Below are 18,125 nucleotides of genomic sequence, written 5' to 3'. Positions count from 1 at the left end.
AATATGATTTTGCATAGAATTCATTTAAACAATGCAAATAAACTACTAGCATTCTTGCTTCTGTTCTCAGTGGAATTCGACTAGTGTCAGTGGAGTAGGCATGGGATTGAGACATGGATTACATGGTGCTTCACTCAAAAACAGTTAGATTTATAGTACTACTAAGCCCACACAGGAATTTCATATGCTTTTTGTTATTTCCTTTTAAGGTTTTAACACTGATGACCAAATGTCCAAATCAAAGACAGATTTTTCCAAATAATAGGGCACACTGTGAGGTTAGGTGGAAGAGGGATGGTTTATTATCTGGACGCAGGACAGGAAATTAACGAGCCATGTAAATACAGAGACCTACTTAGCACACCTTTTCCTTCGTTCCCTTCAGACATACAATATGGTAACTGACTTATCAAAGTAAAGCACGTGTTGTTCACTTTTAAAAAACCCATTTAAGTTAGTCTCATAATTGTTCTGATTGAGAAAATGAATCATGCCATGATTCAAAAAATCTGTTCTTCACATAAACCTATGAGCACACATTTAAAAAATGATTTATTGTACATCTTTGCATTTCTTAAGGCATGAACAATGGCATACAGATGGAACAGGTTCTGAGAAGCATCACATCTTTTTCAACAAGGCCAGCACAATCACACCACATCAAACAGACACACTTGAAGTCTGCACTGACCGATTGCTTGTGGCCCAGGAGTCCTGTGATAGGGGATGGTGCTTCCAGACAGTGGAACAATTGTGTGGTTTCTATGTTGTTGTTAACTTTCTTGATCAGCTTTAAGCACCAGTTACCATTTGTTTTTCTTTACAAACTGGTCAGACTTTGGATTTTATATTCTGCTTCTTTTATTCTGCTTTCCAAGGATGGTGTGGATTTTTTTTTTTTTTTTTTTTTTTTTAAGGAATATGGTTGCAGCAAAACAGAAAGGATCCCAAAGTGGTTAGGGGCCTTGTCTAATGCACTTCTGAAAGTCCATTATAAAGATGAATAGAAAAGCAAATGGTAGGTTTTCAGTCAACCCAGAAACCATACATAGCTATAAGAAACATAATTGTGCATAGTTATTTATTCATTCAGAATGTGATATGTTGGCTAGCTCTACATTGCCAGTCTACCAAAGAACAGGGCTGTCTACTTTGCTAAACCCAGGGTCCTTTCGAAGCTCCCAGTAGGTGTCATTAGAAACCCAGGCTTCTCTTTGATTGGCATCAATAACTTTTCTGTGAAAATATAAACATCAACATTAGTCACGAATCACATCGAGGTAACCTTAAATAGGACCCTCTCCTATAGATTAGACATGGACATATAAGCAGTGTTTTGTAAGCCAGTTAGTGTCTTATCTGCTAACTACTGATGATGTGACTATTTTTGACCAGAAGTGAAGTCATTTTTGTTGTTAAATGTGTGAAATGGAAGTAGGTAGGGCCAGGGGGAGAGGAACTGAGGGCAGGAACCAATTACCTCCTGGCAGGGGTAGAAAGTGAATAGCCCCCAACAAAGCATATACAAATACTGTAACTAAGAGCTTCAGGTCCCAGACCCACAAGAATCATTTCTCCTTCACTAAAAGTATGCAATATCAGTAGCTTTAAGAGCCCCTGCCGGGCCCATGTCCAAGGAGCACGCTTTAGACATCTGAAGGGCAAGGCTGCATTTCTACCCCAGGGCAGTCACGAGAGGACAAGTCTAAAGGAGATAAGGTTACCCTGAGCTTTTTGTCCTGGCTCTGGAGGGCAACAGATGGATTTGGAAACCTCAGATTAATCTGTGTGATGTATATATAATCCTGCAAATAATCCTGTAATAATCACCTACTATCATACCACAGAGAGACCAAATCTAAACACCCGCAAGCTTTGTGTGATAGAAATAAAATGAAATCCTAAGAAAAGCCAGGATGATCTTGTGGGCAGTGGGGTCCGGTTCAGTCCCTGGCTAAGGGAGTGGGAACCAGTTTCCACCATTCTAAAGAGTGCAGCTGAAGGACAAAGAGCCTTCTGGGCGAGATGCTCACTCTTTTCTGCTGCCCATGAAAAGAGAAGAGCTGTAGAAAAAATTTCTTTTTATAGTTACTAACTTCTCATAAGTGCAAAATCGATTCAATATTTTCACTGCCAAAAGCAAAGATACCAAAATCCATTTACCCGTTTTATTTTCATTTAACTGGAGTTTCTCATGGCCTGTGGCAAACATTTGCAAAACATGAACTTGCTATGGGAGTTAACTGACTTACTTAAAAAATTTTGGTATATGTTCAAGATTGTTTTCTTCCATATATCGTCTCCGAGATCTCTGGAGTTCCTCTACTCTTTGCTTCTCTGATGCTGCAGCTTCTAAACTTCCTTCTTCCAAAAATCTAAGCAGAAAGCAGTTGATATTTTAACATATTATCCTCTTTTCTGGGGGAAAAAACCTCATTTGCACAAAATTGTTTTCTAATTGCTATGAACATAAATACCACACAGTAACAGACGGAGTCTTGCTCTGTCACCAGGCTGGAGTGCAGTGGTGTGATTTCAGCTCACTGCAACCTCTGCCTCCCAGGATTTAAATATTTTCTACGTACATGAACTGAATTACTGTAATCAGCAGTATCAGTGAAAGGTGGGTGGTTTGGCCTTGAAGACTTTTCTATGCTGTCTAGGGTTCTATAACTTGAGATTTTCAGGACGACTGCAGAGTCCAGGGTGAGAAGAGCATGAAGTCATAACCATGTTCCTTTTCTATATTATCAGAAAGCTTTTGCTAAAAGGCCATAGAATGGAGGATGGTAACTGGCTATTCTCCATCTGTTTTGAGAACAGGCTGAGAGGGAAGGAGCTTTCCTGTTTTACTGGAGAGGGTAAAACTGATGAGAAAAGAAAAGGTAATGGGGAAAATTACAGAAGGCCACAGGATGTGAAATGAATAGTAAATGAAATTCAGAAAAGGAATACTGAAATAGAATTGAGAAGGAAAAAGCAGACTGAATGGTGACTTACGAATGCTTACATTTCAAAATGAGAGCAAAGAACAGGAATATAATATGCTATACATTGGACAGGAAGTTTATTAATAAATTTGAATGTCAAATAGTGAGACAACATGTTCTAGAGAGAGAGGGGAAAATATAAGAGAATTAAATAGTAGAACATTCAAAACTGAGAGCATTTTGGCAGATGGTAGATAAAGCCACAAATACATGGGAAACAGAAAATTGATCTTGAGTGGAATTTGTACGGCATATAGAATTTTTGGGAAAAGTAAAATGAATTCCATAGGAATGGACATCATGAGTTCAGAACTACACAAGAATAAAAAACTAAGAATCAGAAGGTATTAAAGGTACTGTATTTTGAGTACATCTCATACTCTGTGGGATCAGAACCACATTGGGCAAATTGCACACTTGCACTCAAAGCATTTCTGAGTGCCTCTGTAACTTATTCTATTATTTTTCAGTTTAAAAGATACTCCATGTTACAGAGTTATAGAAGTAAAAAGGTCAAAAACACTGGGTGAGGACTGATTATATATTTAAGAAAGAGTTCACAAATTTGCAGACCTTTGGTAAATTTTAGGGGGAGGGAGAAACTTTGTTAAAAAACATCTCTGTTATCTTATCTTCTGTGGGGAACTATGTGCTGAGACAATCTGTTATGATCATTCTATGAATACTGCTTTTCCTAGCATAGAAAACTCAAATATTGCTGAGTGAATAAGGGAATGAAGAAAGGATTGAATAAAAATACATGATGGTAGTAAAAATAAGTCACAATGACCTCTAAAGCCCCAAGCCATAATAGTCTGCCTTTTTTTTTTTTTTTTTTTGCCAGGGTCTGCCTCTGTTGCCCTGGCTGGAGTACAATGGTACAATCATGGCTCACTGTGGCCTCAACATCCTAGGCTCAAGTGATCCTCCCACCTCAGCCTCCCTAGTAGCTGGGACTTTAGGCATACATCACCACACCCAGCTAATCTTTAATTTCTTTTTTTTAAAGATACAGAGTCTCACTATATTGCCCAGGCTGGTCTTGAATTCCTGACCTCAAGTGATCTTCCCTCCTCAGCCTTCTTAAGTGCTGGGATTATAGGAATGAGCTACTGCACCCAGCCATAGTCTGCATATTAAATACCACTGCCATCCTCACCTTTGATCTGGCCGGAACCGGGCGTCTGTTGGTGGAAGGAGATCTTTCAGTACTGGATCTAACTCATTGAGCTCAATAGCAAACCTTGTGAAGCCATAGTACAGCTCATAGTTGGTTGGCATGGAACCTGGAAAGAGGCCAAAGAACCACTGTGAGAGGCAAAAGGTTTATGGAACTGGAAGAAGCTGACTTACCCTAGTGCTTAATATCCACACTAACACCAAATTTGTAGTCATAAACACAAGATTATACATTTTTTCAAGTGAATTAAATTGGTGATATTCCTAGGTAGGAAACTTTGTGTTGATGATCAGAATGGACAGATTCATATATTTAATACAATCCTGTCTTTCAAACAAAACTGCACATATAGTAGTCTTCATTAGCTAAACTACTCCATAATATTTCTCTTGAATATTCAATTGGTTAACTAAATACTATGGCAATTAACTACGAACATTAAGAGTTCACCAGAAACACTTGTTTGCTTCCTTTTAGAAAAGAAAAATATGCAGATGCAAATTAATATTTTTTGCCACTTTTTAACTAAACTTGAAGGCATGATCTTTGTATGTGTTGCTCACTGATGTATCCCGAGCTCCTGGAATAAAGCCTGATGTACAGCCAGCACTCAATAAATAGTTGCGGAATGAATAAACTAGCCACTCTACTAGCAGGAAATTTAAATACTCATTGATGTCTCTTAGGAAACTAACAACTAATTTTAGTTAAGGATTAACTGACAAAATTCCAGTGACAATAAATGTCATGTGGATACTTGTTCCATTTATACTTGATATTCAATTATATGCTAATGTGCTATCAGAACTCTTTTGATATCTTTTATTAAATGTTAACATATTGCTGCCTCTTGAGGCTCAAGTGAAAAGATCACTTATTCTGGTGAGTTATTGAATTTGTGGATTATAAATGTTTGTAGTCTTTGTTTTATTAAAGCAGAGAATAAATAATATGAGTAAGGTTTTAAGTTTGTATACTTCAATTATCTAAAGTCTTTAATAAATATACCTAGCTTTTCAAATGTAGGCATTACACTTTGAGCAATTTTTCATGAAGCCCAATCTCTGACTGCCTGTCAGAGACTTGGCCTACATTCTTTATTATGAAATATCAAATATTGGGGCTTATGTATAACTTCTATGTTAAGTATGAATGTCACTATAATTGCCATAAGCATCTACACTTTTAATCTCACTCTTAAAGGAAACATAATATGAGTTGCATAGGATGACCTGATATTCCCTTCCCTTCTGTTGTCCATGGTGCCCTCCTGTTGGCAGAACACTCAGGCCACTCTCACCTGGTCTCCAAATGCACTTTGCAGAGGGGGCCACACCGCAGTAGAGTCCTTCATGCCACTTTCCAAACAGCCGGTGCACCGCCTTCCCCTCCTGATCTATCACCACCCCCTGGACTTCATTCATGTTAGAATTCCAATAATTCACCTGGAAAAACCAAACCCCAATTGTGATATTTGATGGCTTTAATAACACCATTCCCTGTATTTTCCATATAGAAAAATTTCTTAGCCTTGAAGTCCCTTATTCAAATCATTTTCAGAAATACAGAAATCTCAAAACGTTTTATATGGAGGGCTGGCTTTCTAAGAGTTAGCTTAACTTTCAAGAAAGGGATGGTCTCTATTCCACGCGTAACATGGTAGCTATCACAGAGAAGGCTCAGTTTCTATCCCAAGAACCTAATATTAATTTCTAAGCTAGCAATTTTTTTTCCTCTTGTTTTGAATTTTCCTCTTGCTCATGGAGTTTAATAGATTTCAATTGGCCATGCTGCAGAAATTGTTCGTGAAATAATTTTCATAGTATCTATAAATAGCCAAATTTTATCAGGAGGACCCTCATGTGGCCCTTCCAGCCATACTCCTTCCCAGGAGATAAGAAGTCTATGGGAGTTTGCCTACCTGGACCCCATGATTCCCCTTCCAGATCAGGCCCCAAGTATACAGGACCCTAGAATTCCTTGTCCAAGTAGCTCCAAGCTTATTCCACAGCTGGCAAGGCCCTTTTCCTTGGATTCAGGCACCCAAGGGCAGACCACCCACCAGCGTGTGCACCTTTAGGTCTGAAGAGTGGCCAAGGGTGGTTGTTTGTGGGGGTGTGAACAGAGCTTAGATGTGTGGGCTGGCCTGCCTATATATGTGTGTATGAGGCGCCTTGCAGTCAAAACAGAGCTAGAGGTGGGAAGAAAGCAGGGAAGGCCGTGGGCCAGGACTGGCTGTCCTACATTGCCGAGGTTACAGCACAGAGTTCTGAAGGGTCCAACCTGGCCTCACAGGCTTTGTTATAAAAAGTGAATTTGTCAAGGCAAAGAAATAGAGCATATTCCATTTTATAGCTTACAGGCTTGATTTACATATTTTAGTTAGTTATACAGGCTCTGCAAGTGTTAGAGACAGGACTGCACTGCAGCTTCTCATAGCCCACAAAGCCAAATGTAAGTATTTACATCATCACCCAGCCAGAGCACATAGTGATCTTGGCTCTTCAGTTCTAGGTACCTTATGAGTCTCTAAGAAAAAAGGTAGTGAAAACATTTTGGGCTAAAATAAAGATACTCAATTAAAATAAATACAACCTTCCAATATGGCTTAAAAGGATTTAACTGAGAAAAGAAAATATTAGAGTCTTAAGACTCCAATATGTTACCTGTTTACCATATTAGAATGGGATCATGAATTGAACAGGTATGGTAGCTGGGTGGGGTTTCCATACTACGTTGAATTCTGTAGCACATCCAAACAAACACGGCGGTGATACTGAATGTTCCACTTCAGACCAGAGAAACCGAGGGAAAATGGTGCTTTTTGGGCATTTCTATCCCAACATATTTTCTTGTTAATGAGGCTAATTTTTCTTGTTGAACTTATTTGAATTATAACAGCGGCAAGGTTGGATAAGCGTGTACTGACTGGTGGTGATCATCTACATGACTACATCAAGAGTCTTCAGAAAATGACAACATTATAATGAGTTCCCGAAATTCAGATCACTTGAACACATAATCAAGCAGGAAGAGAAACAGAAATATAAACCAGAAGATTTATAGTCAAGAAGTGTTTTCTGGAATTTTACTTAGTGAATGACTGACCGGCTACTTCAAAAGAAAATTCTTTAAAAAGAAATGTGTTTTTTTCTGTTTTAGATGATGCCTTTTTTGACCTCCATATGTTCAGAAACTTGCATGCCTTGAGAAACTCTATCAGTTTGTTCTGCTTTCTTATCTAAGACGTCCGTAAGGACCAATGATACAGGACACATTCACTTGCTGCTATTTAAGGTGATTATTCTATTTCTTCTATAAGATGTGTTTTATACTCATTTTCCTTTACTGTTGTATGATAGTATTTACCTTGACAAATGTGAGTTTGCAGATGCAAACACTGCTTTTGGTATTTCTGATGGTTACTTCTCCATAATGTTCTATCCATCTTCTCCCACTGAGGATGTTGTGTATGCAAGTGGTGACTTTATTCCACACATAGTAATCTCCGTACCTAGTAAAGAATGTAACATTGATGAGAAACAACAAAGGTCACAAATACATATAACTGTTTCTACTAATGAGAATATTCTTTGGCCAAAGCTTCCTTTTCCCTCATTTTCCTCCCATTTCTGTCTTGAAATTCTCTCTGTGGTCATAAGTATTTACGATGTGGTTAATTCACTTAAGGAACATTTAAGTGCTTTCTATGGGCCAGGTGCTAAAGTTACAAAGTGGAACAGGGCCTGTTTCCTGCTTTTCTGGAGACAAAAGTATGGGAGGGTAGATGGATATGCAAACAAATACTTAAAATATGCACATCATCGGAACACAGAAGGAAGAGTTTTTAGTCCTTCAATCTGCCTGGAACGTGGGATGAGTGTCAAGGAAGATACCTTAGAAGAGGCTGGGTTTGGTGTACACACAGATGGCAGAGAAGAGGGCACTATGGGCTGGGGAAAAGCATCCACAAAGCCACAAAGGTCAGAAGGGCACAAGGCATCCAGGCCTGTGAACGCTGTGCTCCGGGTGAGTGCGGGTGGCAGGACGCAAGGCAGGAAAGGTGTGATGAGGCAGAGCTGGGAGGGCCTGCAGGGACATACCAAGGAGTCTAGATTTACCCTGCAGGCAATGGGCCACCGCAGGATTCCAGGTAGGAGGGAGGCACCACAGAGTGTGCATCAAAGAAAGATCACTCTGGAAACACTGTTTCGTACTCCAGGTTTAAGACCTCAGATGTGAATAATTCTTCGGGAAAAGACTGAAGAGCTTACTAAGATGGCACAAATCTATTACAAATTCTGGGGAGCAAGGTTACAGAATTTCTGCTAAGAAATGAAATGATATAGCTTCAAATCACATTTAAGTCTGTACATTACATATATTTTCAAATGAAATGTTACATCAACATAAAAAAGATGCTTCTAAGTTTCTGCAAAGTTTATGAATTGGTATGATGTAGGCACCATATATACCATATATACCTAGGAAAACTCTCTTCCTTATACATTTTCTTTTTTTTTTTTCTTTTTTGCGATGGAGTCTTGCTCTGTCGCCCAGGTTGGAGTGCAGTGGCACAATCTCGGCTCACTGCAATCTCCGCCTCCCAGGTTCAAACAATTCTCCTGCCTCAGCCTCCTGAGTAGCTGGGATTACAGGCACATGCCACCACACCCAGCTAATTTTTTGTATTTTTAGTAGAGATGGGGTTTCACCATGTTAGCCAGGATGGTCTCGATCTCCTGACCTTGTGATCCACCCGCCTCAGCCTCCCAAAGTGCTGGAATTACAGGCATGAGCCACCGTGCCTGGCCTACATGTTCAAATATTCAAAGTTTATTTTGTGGTCCTAGGAATACCTCCCTCTCTTCACCTTCTTCCATATCCAATTCATCTGGAAATTCTGTCATTCAAATAGATAAAACCGAAGAAACAATCAAGTCCTTGGCCTCAGTAAAAATTCCAACTAATTTCAAAATATTTAGAGGCAGTATCCTCTAGAACACAACCATAAAAGGATTTCATCACTCTTCTTTGATAAAATACTCCCTGGATCTAAGATGAACTCAAAAGTGAAACCGAATTGTATAGCAAAGAAACGGCTAAACAGGAGATCACCTTTTATATAAAATCAAACTAGCATGACGACTGGGCCATGGGAGGTACCTGGTGGTGTTGACTGAAGAATGGAGGATGTGAAGAAATAAACAGGAAGCTTTGCTACATATGCTTAAGTTCTCATTTGTTTTTGTGGGAGTCTATTCTCAAAACTTTGGCGAACGTAACAGAAGTTTGGGTATACAGAGAAAGAAACCCTTACCATCTTCTAGAGCTTAAAATACCCATTTATGATTTAGAAAAGCAGACAAGAGGCCAAAAGGGAGGTGTGAGTCACCTACTTTGGAAGCATGACATTCAGTGTTCCAACAGGCAGGATTTCCATCGACTTCCCCCAGAACTTGTTTTTCCATCTGATATCTAAATGACATAGGGAGAGGACAAGAAATACATACCCCATATCTAATCACTTCTTCTGTAAAAACGAACTTTTGTATTACACTTTATGAAACACTTCGGAATGACAACTGATTCTATATTGCTGATTTAGTATGACAAGTACCTGCAAATGGCCCAAGGTGAAAATATTAACTGTGAACCCAAAAACAAACAAACAAAACTAAAAAAACCCCCACTATCTGTGTTTCTCTATAATATATGCTCTTTATTTGTTTTCAACTAACAGAGCTGGGAGAAGCCTGGAACAGTGTGTGTGGTGTGTGTGTGTGTATTCACATTTTACATACAAACATAGACTCTACTGTCCTTTAATGTACAGACAGCAATAAAGGTTGTTATAAGTTTTAACTAAGTGGTAAAAATAATTAACAAATATATCAAGCATAAGATGTATACTAAAAATAATTGGAGTATAGCAATACAATTAATTTATATATACATTTCCCCCCATATTGAAGACATACAATTTGGGTTTACACTTAAAAAAAATCTCTAAATACAGATAAAATAAGATTTATAAAATAAGATTTATGAGAGAGTGGGATTAACTTAATGAATGTGTTTATACTGGTTGTTAAGATATAGACCAGGGCCCAGCACTTTACCTCACACGATGGCTTTATGTTTTACGTGTGGAAACTTAGATTTATTTGTGCATTTGTGATAACCACCTGGTTCCATTTTGATGAACTATGAGAACTTCGTGCCATCTCCACAAGATGCCTGATTCTTGGTGATGACCAAGAAATGATCTGTCATATTTTTGCAATAAAGTACAGTACAGTGTTCTATCATTTTTATGTATTTTCAGGTTAAAAAAATGCTCATGAGAAGTCATTCTGTGAGTAATGAAGCACCCTTCCAAACATGAAGGAACTATTTACACTTAATGTTCACATTTACATAAATATTCTTCTCTTCATAAAGGAGTTTAGAAACTTTTTTGTATTAGGCAAGCTTGTAACATTCTGACTTAACTAAGTAGAGACTTCAATCCAAACTCTTGAGCCCCAGTGAGTTAAAGGCCAGGAATTACTGTAATGTTTGCATATCTATTTAGATTATGACCATGGATGATGTGTCATAGAGCCTTCCTTCAGAATTAAAATGTCTTTGCACACCCCCAAGAACCAAGAAGGCAGCAGACGGAACCTCCATGTTACAGATGCAGACAATGAGGAACATGAGATAAGGTGGTGGCTCTCCGCAGGTACAGTCTGCATGGAGCTCTGCTATTCCATACGGCATTGTTTCCAAGATAAGCAATCTCATCTAGCTGAAACTGTTTCATGTTGAAACCAGGAATTTCGATGTCTCAAACTGAGCTCTGCACCTATTACCAACATTCGCTGAGTTCCAAAGGTAGAAATCTAAACTGAATACAATGTCCCTTTGGAAGCCAGATAGTTTTTCATAGGCTCATACATTTGATTTTAAATTATAATTGAAATACAAACCTTGCCAAAACACAAAATTCTTTGATTCACAGTGACAGGCAGAAATGGGTGGATGATGGCTAACCTGGTAATTAAAAACAAAAAAGAAGGCAATATCAGTGTTAAAACTTCCACATGATCATCCATTTCTCTTACCGAATTATTCTCAAAATGTATAAGTAAATCTATAAGACTTCATGCTTTAAAAACACTGAGAACTTATACAATTTAGAGGGGAAATGATGCCCATAAGTGAAGTGAGTTCGTCCTTCTTTCCTTCCTTCTTTCCTTCCTTTCTTTTAATTATACTTTAAGTTCTGGGATACATGTGCAGAATGTGCAGGTTTGTTATACAGGTATACACGTGCCATGGTGGTTTGCTGCACCAATCAACCCATCACCTACATTAGGTATTTCTCCTAATGCTATCCCTCCTTTTGCTCGCCACCCACCGACAGGCCCCGGTGTGTGATGTTCCCCTCCCTGTGTCCATGTATTCTTTGTTCAACTCCCACTTATGAGTGAGAACATGCGGTGTTTGGTTTTCTGTTCTTGTGTTAGTTTGCTTAACTGTGTGAAAAGAAAATAAATCTCAGGACCACCTGCCTCCCATTTTATTCCTAAAAAAGATAGCTACAAAGATTTTTTTTTTTTTTTCAAAAAAGGCTACCACGCTCCCTCACAATTTGCCCACAAGGAAATTCTTCGTGGGCCTCAAGATCTTTACCCTAAAACAGTTCTGTTGAATTTCAACCTGGCAGTGTACATTGATAGCTTATCTTCACAGGTATGGGACAAAGGACTGACAGAACTCAAAGTCATCCTTCTGCTTACCTGAGACAAATGCATATCTGATTACTTCATCTGCCCTACTGTCTATGTAAAAATGCAGATTCACAGAGCGAGACTGAGGCATAAGTGACTCTCTCTCTACCACCCTCTCACATGTAAATTGTGTATTCAGTGAAAGGCTGATCAGAGACCCAAAAGAATGCACCCTTTCTTATCTACCTATGACCTGGAAGTCTCCATTTCCAAGTTGTCCTACCTTTCTGGACAGAATCAATGTACATCTTACATATATTGATTGATGTTGCATATCTCCCTAAAATGTATAAACCCAACCTGTGTCCAGAACACCTTGGACACATTTCATCAGGACCTCCTGAGGCTGTGTCACAGGTGTGTCCTTAACCTTGGCAAAACAAACTTTCTAAATTGATTAAGACCTGTCTCAGATACTTTGGATTCACAACTGGTATCATAACCCATCCCAACAGATTGTTATCAAAAGGCTGCTTTCATCACCAAACTGCCCTTTTACCTATATAGAAACTTCACTGAGTCCAATGGTGCTTACCTGTTCTGAGAAAAAGCGGAATCCCTTGTCTTCTCTAATGCATTCATAAGTCTCCCCAAGGACTGGGTTGAATGGCTTACTTCCTGCTCTAAAATAGGTGGAGCAGTATCCTGAAACTGCAAATGCGGCAACAAGAACCTGTTAAAACATTGAAGAAAAGGGAATAATATAGGAGAGATGACTGCTGGGTCTGTTTGTTCCTTATCCCTCTAGATTTTACACACCCCATGTGGATGGGTGTTGATTTGATGACAGTTGCATTTTCTATTGTCTGCACAGAATTTTTATCAACTCTTGGGGAAAAAAATAAGTAAAATTAGGTAAAACTACTCGCACAGAAACCAGCAGGCCACTGAGGTGAAGCATTTTTCACCCTTCCATCCAACATCATGAGTATCACAGAGTTCAAAGGTTCTGAAACCCAGTTTATCGGTTCTGCCACAGGCATGATCTTAGCCTCATGCGCATGAGGATTGTGGTTGTGGGTGCTTTTCAGAGGGCACGGCATGTTTCCCGCAGCCATATGGGGTAAAGGGTGAAGTATAAACAGAAGTTATTTTCTCAGACCTAAGTTCCTGAACAGATGGGCTACCCTGACATTCAGGAAAAACTGATAAAGTGAGGCAAGGTGTGCCTTCAACCTCTAAGGAGTATGAGACCTTTACACCTTAACTTCAGAAACACTCTAGACCAAGGATAAGGCACAAAAAATGTGTCTTCCTGTGTTGGTATCTGGGAGGTTTTGGCCTTGCCTGATTTATGCAAACAGGTCAATTCCTCTTTCACTATGCAGTGAGAATATTATGCAAATGACAAATATATCATAATGAATTCTGGCTTAGCCCATGTCTAGGGTTGGCAAATCCCTGAGGGGCACTGCTCTGTTAGTTATTTATTACCATGCGCTCATATGGATCATCAGTTTCCGAAGCCTTGTCCAGGAGCTCGCTGTATTCCATTTCCTCGCAGAGGTGCTGCAGGGTGTTGAGTGGCTCGTTTAGCTCCACAGGCATAGAGACTTTAGACAGGTCTTTACCAATGTTGTTCCTCAAGATATTCCACAGGTTAATGTTACTGGTGTCAGGACAAGGAGCTGGCAGGCATGTTCGACGCCCATTTCGGAAGGCCCCTCCCGTGAGCTCCCCATTCAGGACTGGAAGAAGGAGAGTCACAGTGAACGACACTTTGCTGTTCTGATTTCACAAAATCAAGAAGGGAAATAACTTTCAGATAAATCTGATTGAGACATTTCACGAGTCTTCATTATATCCTTTCAAAAGTAAATGGAATTCTTTCAATGCAAGGTTGCTAATAAATGCAGAAAACAACAGTGTATAGTTTTATAAATAAGGTATTAAATACACTTAAATATCATTCAAGACAAGACAAGCTAAATTTTAAAAAATTAAATATATTTAATAAGAAGGACTCAAGCTGTTGGTTTGAGAAAAAGGAAAAACCTTTTCTCTTAACCATTTACCTAACAGATTTTTTCAACCATTTATCTCAAGAGATTATACAAAATAGAATGTATTGAACAATCAGGTGCCAAAAGAACAATTAGCGGGGGTGGGGGTGGGGTGGGAGGGGGAATGCCTGCTCATTAAGTCTTCGTGTTGCAATTTGGCATGTAGATAGAACAACCTGGAAGCTCAAATGATGCATACTTTGCCGAGAAATATTGTCTGCAACACTGGTGTTGTCTTCAGATATATTATCACTCACATCACTGATGTAAGACTCATCATCTGAAGCCTAAGGAAGGGAAGAACATACAAGGATCAGAATTCTTGTTCAGTTTTGCCAGCTCAGATAATCAAGTGATTAAAAATAACAAAATATTGTTCCAGTGAAAAGCAGAGGTCCTAGAGGGAAAAGTATTTGACATATGTGCAATGAACACTTGAGGGTCTTCATGAACTAGGATATAGGATCACCAGAAGGGAGCCTGGTCTTTAGCTCCTGTCTTAGTAGGGGCAGGAGGGCGGGGGAGACCAGTAAAGAACCAGAAATATTTTAATATAATACACTAAGAATGTTTCAGGTTGGTGCAAGAGTACTTGCGTTTTTGCCATTACTTTCTTTTGCACCAACCTAATACCTAAGAGAAGGCCCTATGACTCTACCTTAGAGGACTCAGGAGAGGCTACCCAGGGGGCAATATTTAAACTGGGTGTTAGGGAATGAATAGGAGTTGCCCAGTTATTAGAAGGGACAGAAGCACACAAAGAAGAGAGATCGTGCAAAGGTAAGGCCCATGAGAGCAACATTTATCCCAGGAATGCAAGGATGTTGAGAGTGGCTGTCACAGAGGGGAGAGAAAACAAGAGGGCCCGACAGTGAAGGGCTTTTCATGCCAACAAAAAGGGTTCATATGCAATCCTAAGAGTTAGTAAAACCAACAAAATTTTACTTTGTTTGTTTACAACAAACAAAGTGCGTTTGTTTACAACGCACAGGATGTTGGAGTCAGATTTAGTTTTCAGGAAGATATTTGGCAGCTTTCTCTAGGGAGGCCAGATACTAGGATGTTGCATAGATCTGGGTAAGAAATACAGCTTAGTCAGCTGGGTGTAGTGGCTCACGCCTGTAATCCCAGCACTTTGGGAGGCTGAGGCAGGCAGATCACAAGGTGAGGAGATCGAGACTATCCTGGCTAATATGGTGAAACCCTGTCTCTACTAAAAATACAAAAAATTAGCCGGGTATGGTGGCAGGCACCTGTAGCCCCAGCTTCTCAGGAGGCTGAGGCAGGAGAATCGCTTGAACCTGGGAAGCAGAGGTTGCAGTGAGCTGAGATCGCGCCATTGCCCTCCAGCCTGGGCGACAGAGCAAGACTCTGTCTCAAAAAAAGAAATACAGCTTAGATTCAGATGGCCTCTGTGACAATGGGGAGAGACGCAAAGTGAAGCCACCCCCTGCATGAGAAAAATGTGAAACTAAAATGAAACACAAATTAGCAGAAAAATGAAATTAAGGAACAATGTACATACTAAAGGGACTTAGAAACAGAGCAGATCAGGAAAGACAGGATAAGATAGAACCATCAGAGGAATGGGAAAACTAATGACTTTCCTGTAGGCAAGAAAGCTGCTGATACTTACTTCCTTCAAAATGGAAACAATGCTGTATTTTTTTCTGAATATAAAACATTCTTATTGTAAAAAATTAGAAAACAGGTAAGAGTAAACAGATGAGTATGAAAATTACCCATCAGCCCATCACCTACAGGAAACCACGTAACATTTTGGTGAGTATTATCCTCCAATTTCAAAATGACTGTACAAACATATTGACACATCTATCTTTATATACTGAAAAAGGAGATCAGTTTACATATTGCTTTATAGCATTCTGAATACATTTTCATTATAGTAGCTACAGCTACTTTATTTGGAAAGGCAACATATTTCATTATATGATTATAACAAGGAATTTAACCAGCATATAGGTGGTTTCTAACATTTTATTATTATAGACAATACTTGGATGAACATCCTTGTAAATATATTTTTGTAAATCTGCCTGGAATTTATTTATTTCCTAAATAAATCTGCCTAAAATTTATTTCTGGATCAGATGGGTCACTTTGAGGCTTTAGTTCCATGTTGCCAAATTGCTCTCCTGAAAGACTGGATTAGTTTGTCCTCATCAGCAATATATGGGAACATTATCCATCTTCTCACATCCACTTAAACACTTTACACTATCCATCTTTTTTAGTATTTACCTAGTATACATAAAAGATCACTTTTTTTTTTTTTTTTTTTTTTTGAGACAGGCTCTTACTCTGCTGCCCAGGCTGAAGTGCAGTGGTACCATCACAGCTCACTGCAACCTGAGCTCATAACTCCTGGGCTCAAGGGATCTTCCTACCTCAGCCTCCCAAGTAGCTGGGACTACATGCACACACTCCCATGCCTGGCCAATTAAAAAATAAATTTTTTTTTAGAGATGAAGGGTCTTGCTACGTTGCCCAGGCTTGAACTCCTAGCCTCAAGCAATCCTTCCACTGCAGCCTCTCAAAGTGCTGGTATTACAGGTATGCGCCATTGCGCCTGGCCAAAAGATTGCTTTAAAGTTTGAATTTCATCCTTTATGAACTCATTTTCTTATCTTTCACACATTTTTCAGTTTGACATATAGATTACATTTTTAAACTTTGTTTATGCCAATTCTTTTGTCATGTAAACATTTTGAATTTGTACATAAAAACAATTGGTCTTTGTCTTTAAGGTTTCTGGATTTATTGCTAATGTTTTAAAAATCAGAGTTGAGAAGAATTCATATATTTAGGGAGAACAGTGATGGACAGAATGATTGCACACATGGATGAATAATGGTAATTTTGTTTTTGCATATAGAGTAAGCCCATAAAGATGACAAATTGAGAATAAAATCTTTTTCTGATTCATATTTTCCCGCTGCAACTGGTTCCCACAGTTCCTACTGACTGCAGCAGAGCTGAAGGTTAAACCATCAGGCTCATGAAAAGCCAACTTCTTATGCTTGAAAGTGAAAAAAAGTAAATCAAACTCCTCTGTGTGATTTCTCTGAAAAAAATCTAATCATACTCAATTATGTTTGAGGAGACAAATGTCTACCTAAACCAAATTCACATTGCATGCATGTTTACTGTTTGAACGTTTGTTAAGAAAACACTCACGTTTATCCTACAAACAGCTATAAAGTCTATTCTTCTTCGATTTCTTTCTTCTTTCTCTCTTTTCTTTCTTTCCTTTTCTGTTTCTTTCTCTGTCTTTTTTCTCCTTCCCTTCCTTCCTTTCTTTCTTTCTCTCTTCTTTCTTTCTTTTCTTTCTCTTTCCCTCCCTCCCTTTCTCCTTTTCCTCCCTCCCTCTTTCCTTCCTTCCCCTCCCTCCCTCCCTTTCTTTCTTTTCTTTTCTCTTTCTTTCTTTCTCTCTCTCTCTCTCTTTTTCTTCTTTCCCTCCCTTCCTCCCTCCCTTCCTTTCTTTCTTTCGTTCCTTCATTCTTTTTTGATACAGGATCTCTTTCTGTCACCGAGGCTGGAGTACAATGGTACAATCACAGCTCAACACAGCCTTTACCTCCTGGGCTCAAGGGATCCTCCCACCTCAGCCTCCTGAAGGAGCTGTGACCACAGGCATGCACTACCATGCCCAACTAATTATTTTATTTTATTTTTTTGTGGAGGTGGGGGCTCCCTGTATTGCCCGGGCTGGTCTCAAACTTCTGGTTCAAGCAATCATCCTACCTCTGCCTCCCAAAGTGTTGAGATTACAGGCATGAGCCACCATGCCTGGCCTTCCTCTTCAATTTCTAATCTCTCCCAAACTAATATATCATAGAAATGATCTGAAATCACTGGTGTAAAAGAATTCTACAATAATAATGGGCCTTGAGTAAGATGTATACATGTCACATGTGTGCAGTAACTAAGGCTGGGCTATCTTGCTGTGGTCCACTCACGCTACCCTGTACAAAGAGCCAAGGCTCTGCACTATTGTAATCAAACAGTTTGTCCTCTGCCCCGTGGTTAAGAAGTCCTGGAATCAAATATTTCTCTTTACAAACTTAGGGATTCAAAAGAGTTCAGAAAATATATATTTTTCCTAAATGTGACCAGGCATGCAGCATTGAAGAAATAAGTTTAAAAGTAAAGG

At 39.2% G+C, this 18,125-nt stretch overlaps 1 protein-coding gene across 24 annotated transcripts in view; it reads right to left on the bottom strand.

Annotated features, from left to right (window-relative positions):
• Positions 1–279: 279 nt before the first annotated feature.
• Positions 280–18,125, bottom strand: part of OSBPL6 (oxysterol binding protein like 6) — a 203,493-nt gene continuing 185,647 nt past the window's right edge. For all 24 annotated transcript variants that reach the window (XM_054478704.2, XM_063647645.1, XM_054478703.2 and 21 more), the window contains 10 exons: positions 14,151–14,238; positions 13,383–13,636; positions 12,484–12,621; positions 11,145–11,208; positions 9,570–9,648; positions 7,540–7,684; positions 5,471–5,615; positions 4,150–4,276; positions 2,253–2,375; positions 280–1,236 (listed from right to left, as the gene is read on the bottom strand). In XM_054478704.2, coding sequence (XP_054334679.1) covers positions 1,128–1,236; positions 2,253–2,375; positions 4,150–4,276; positions 5,471–5,615; positions 7,540–7,684; positions 9,570–9,648; positions 11,145–11,208; positions 12,484–12,621; positions 13,383–13,636; positions 14,151–14,238 — 1,272 coding nt within the window. In that variant the 3' untranslated portion in view covers positions 280–1,127. The remainder of the gene's footprint in view (positions 1,237–2,252; positions 2,376–4,149; positions 4,277–5,470; positions 5,616–7,539; positions 7,685–9,569; positions 9,649–11,144; positions 11,209–12,483; positions 12,622–13,382; positions 13,637–14,150; positions 14,239–18,125) is intronic.

The sequence above is a fragment of the Pongo pygmaeus genome, chromosome 11, assembly GCF_028885625.2.
Source record: "Pongo pygmaeus isolate AG05252 chromosome 11, NHGRI_mPonPyg2-v2.0_pri, whole genome shotgun sequence".
NCBI classification, from domain to species: domain Eukaryota; kingdom Metazoa; phylum Chordata; class Mammalia; order Primates; family Hominidae; genus Pongo; species Pongo pygmaeus.
The sequence above is the reverse complement of the archived record's forward strand: the minus strand, read 5'-3'. Positions and strand labels throughout refer to the sequence as shown.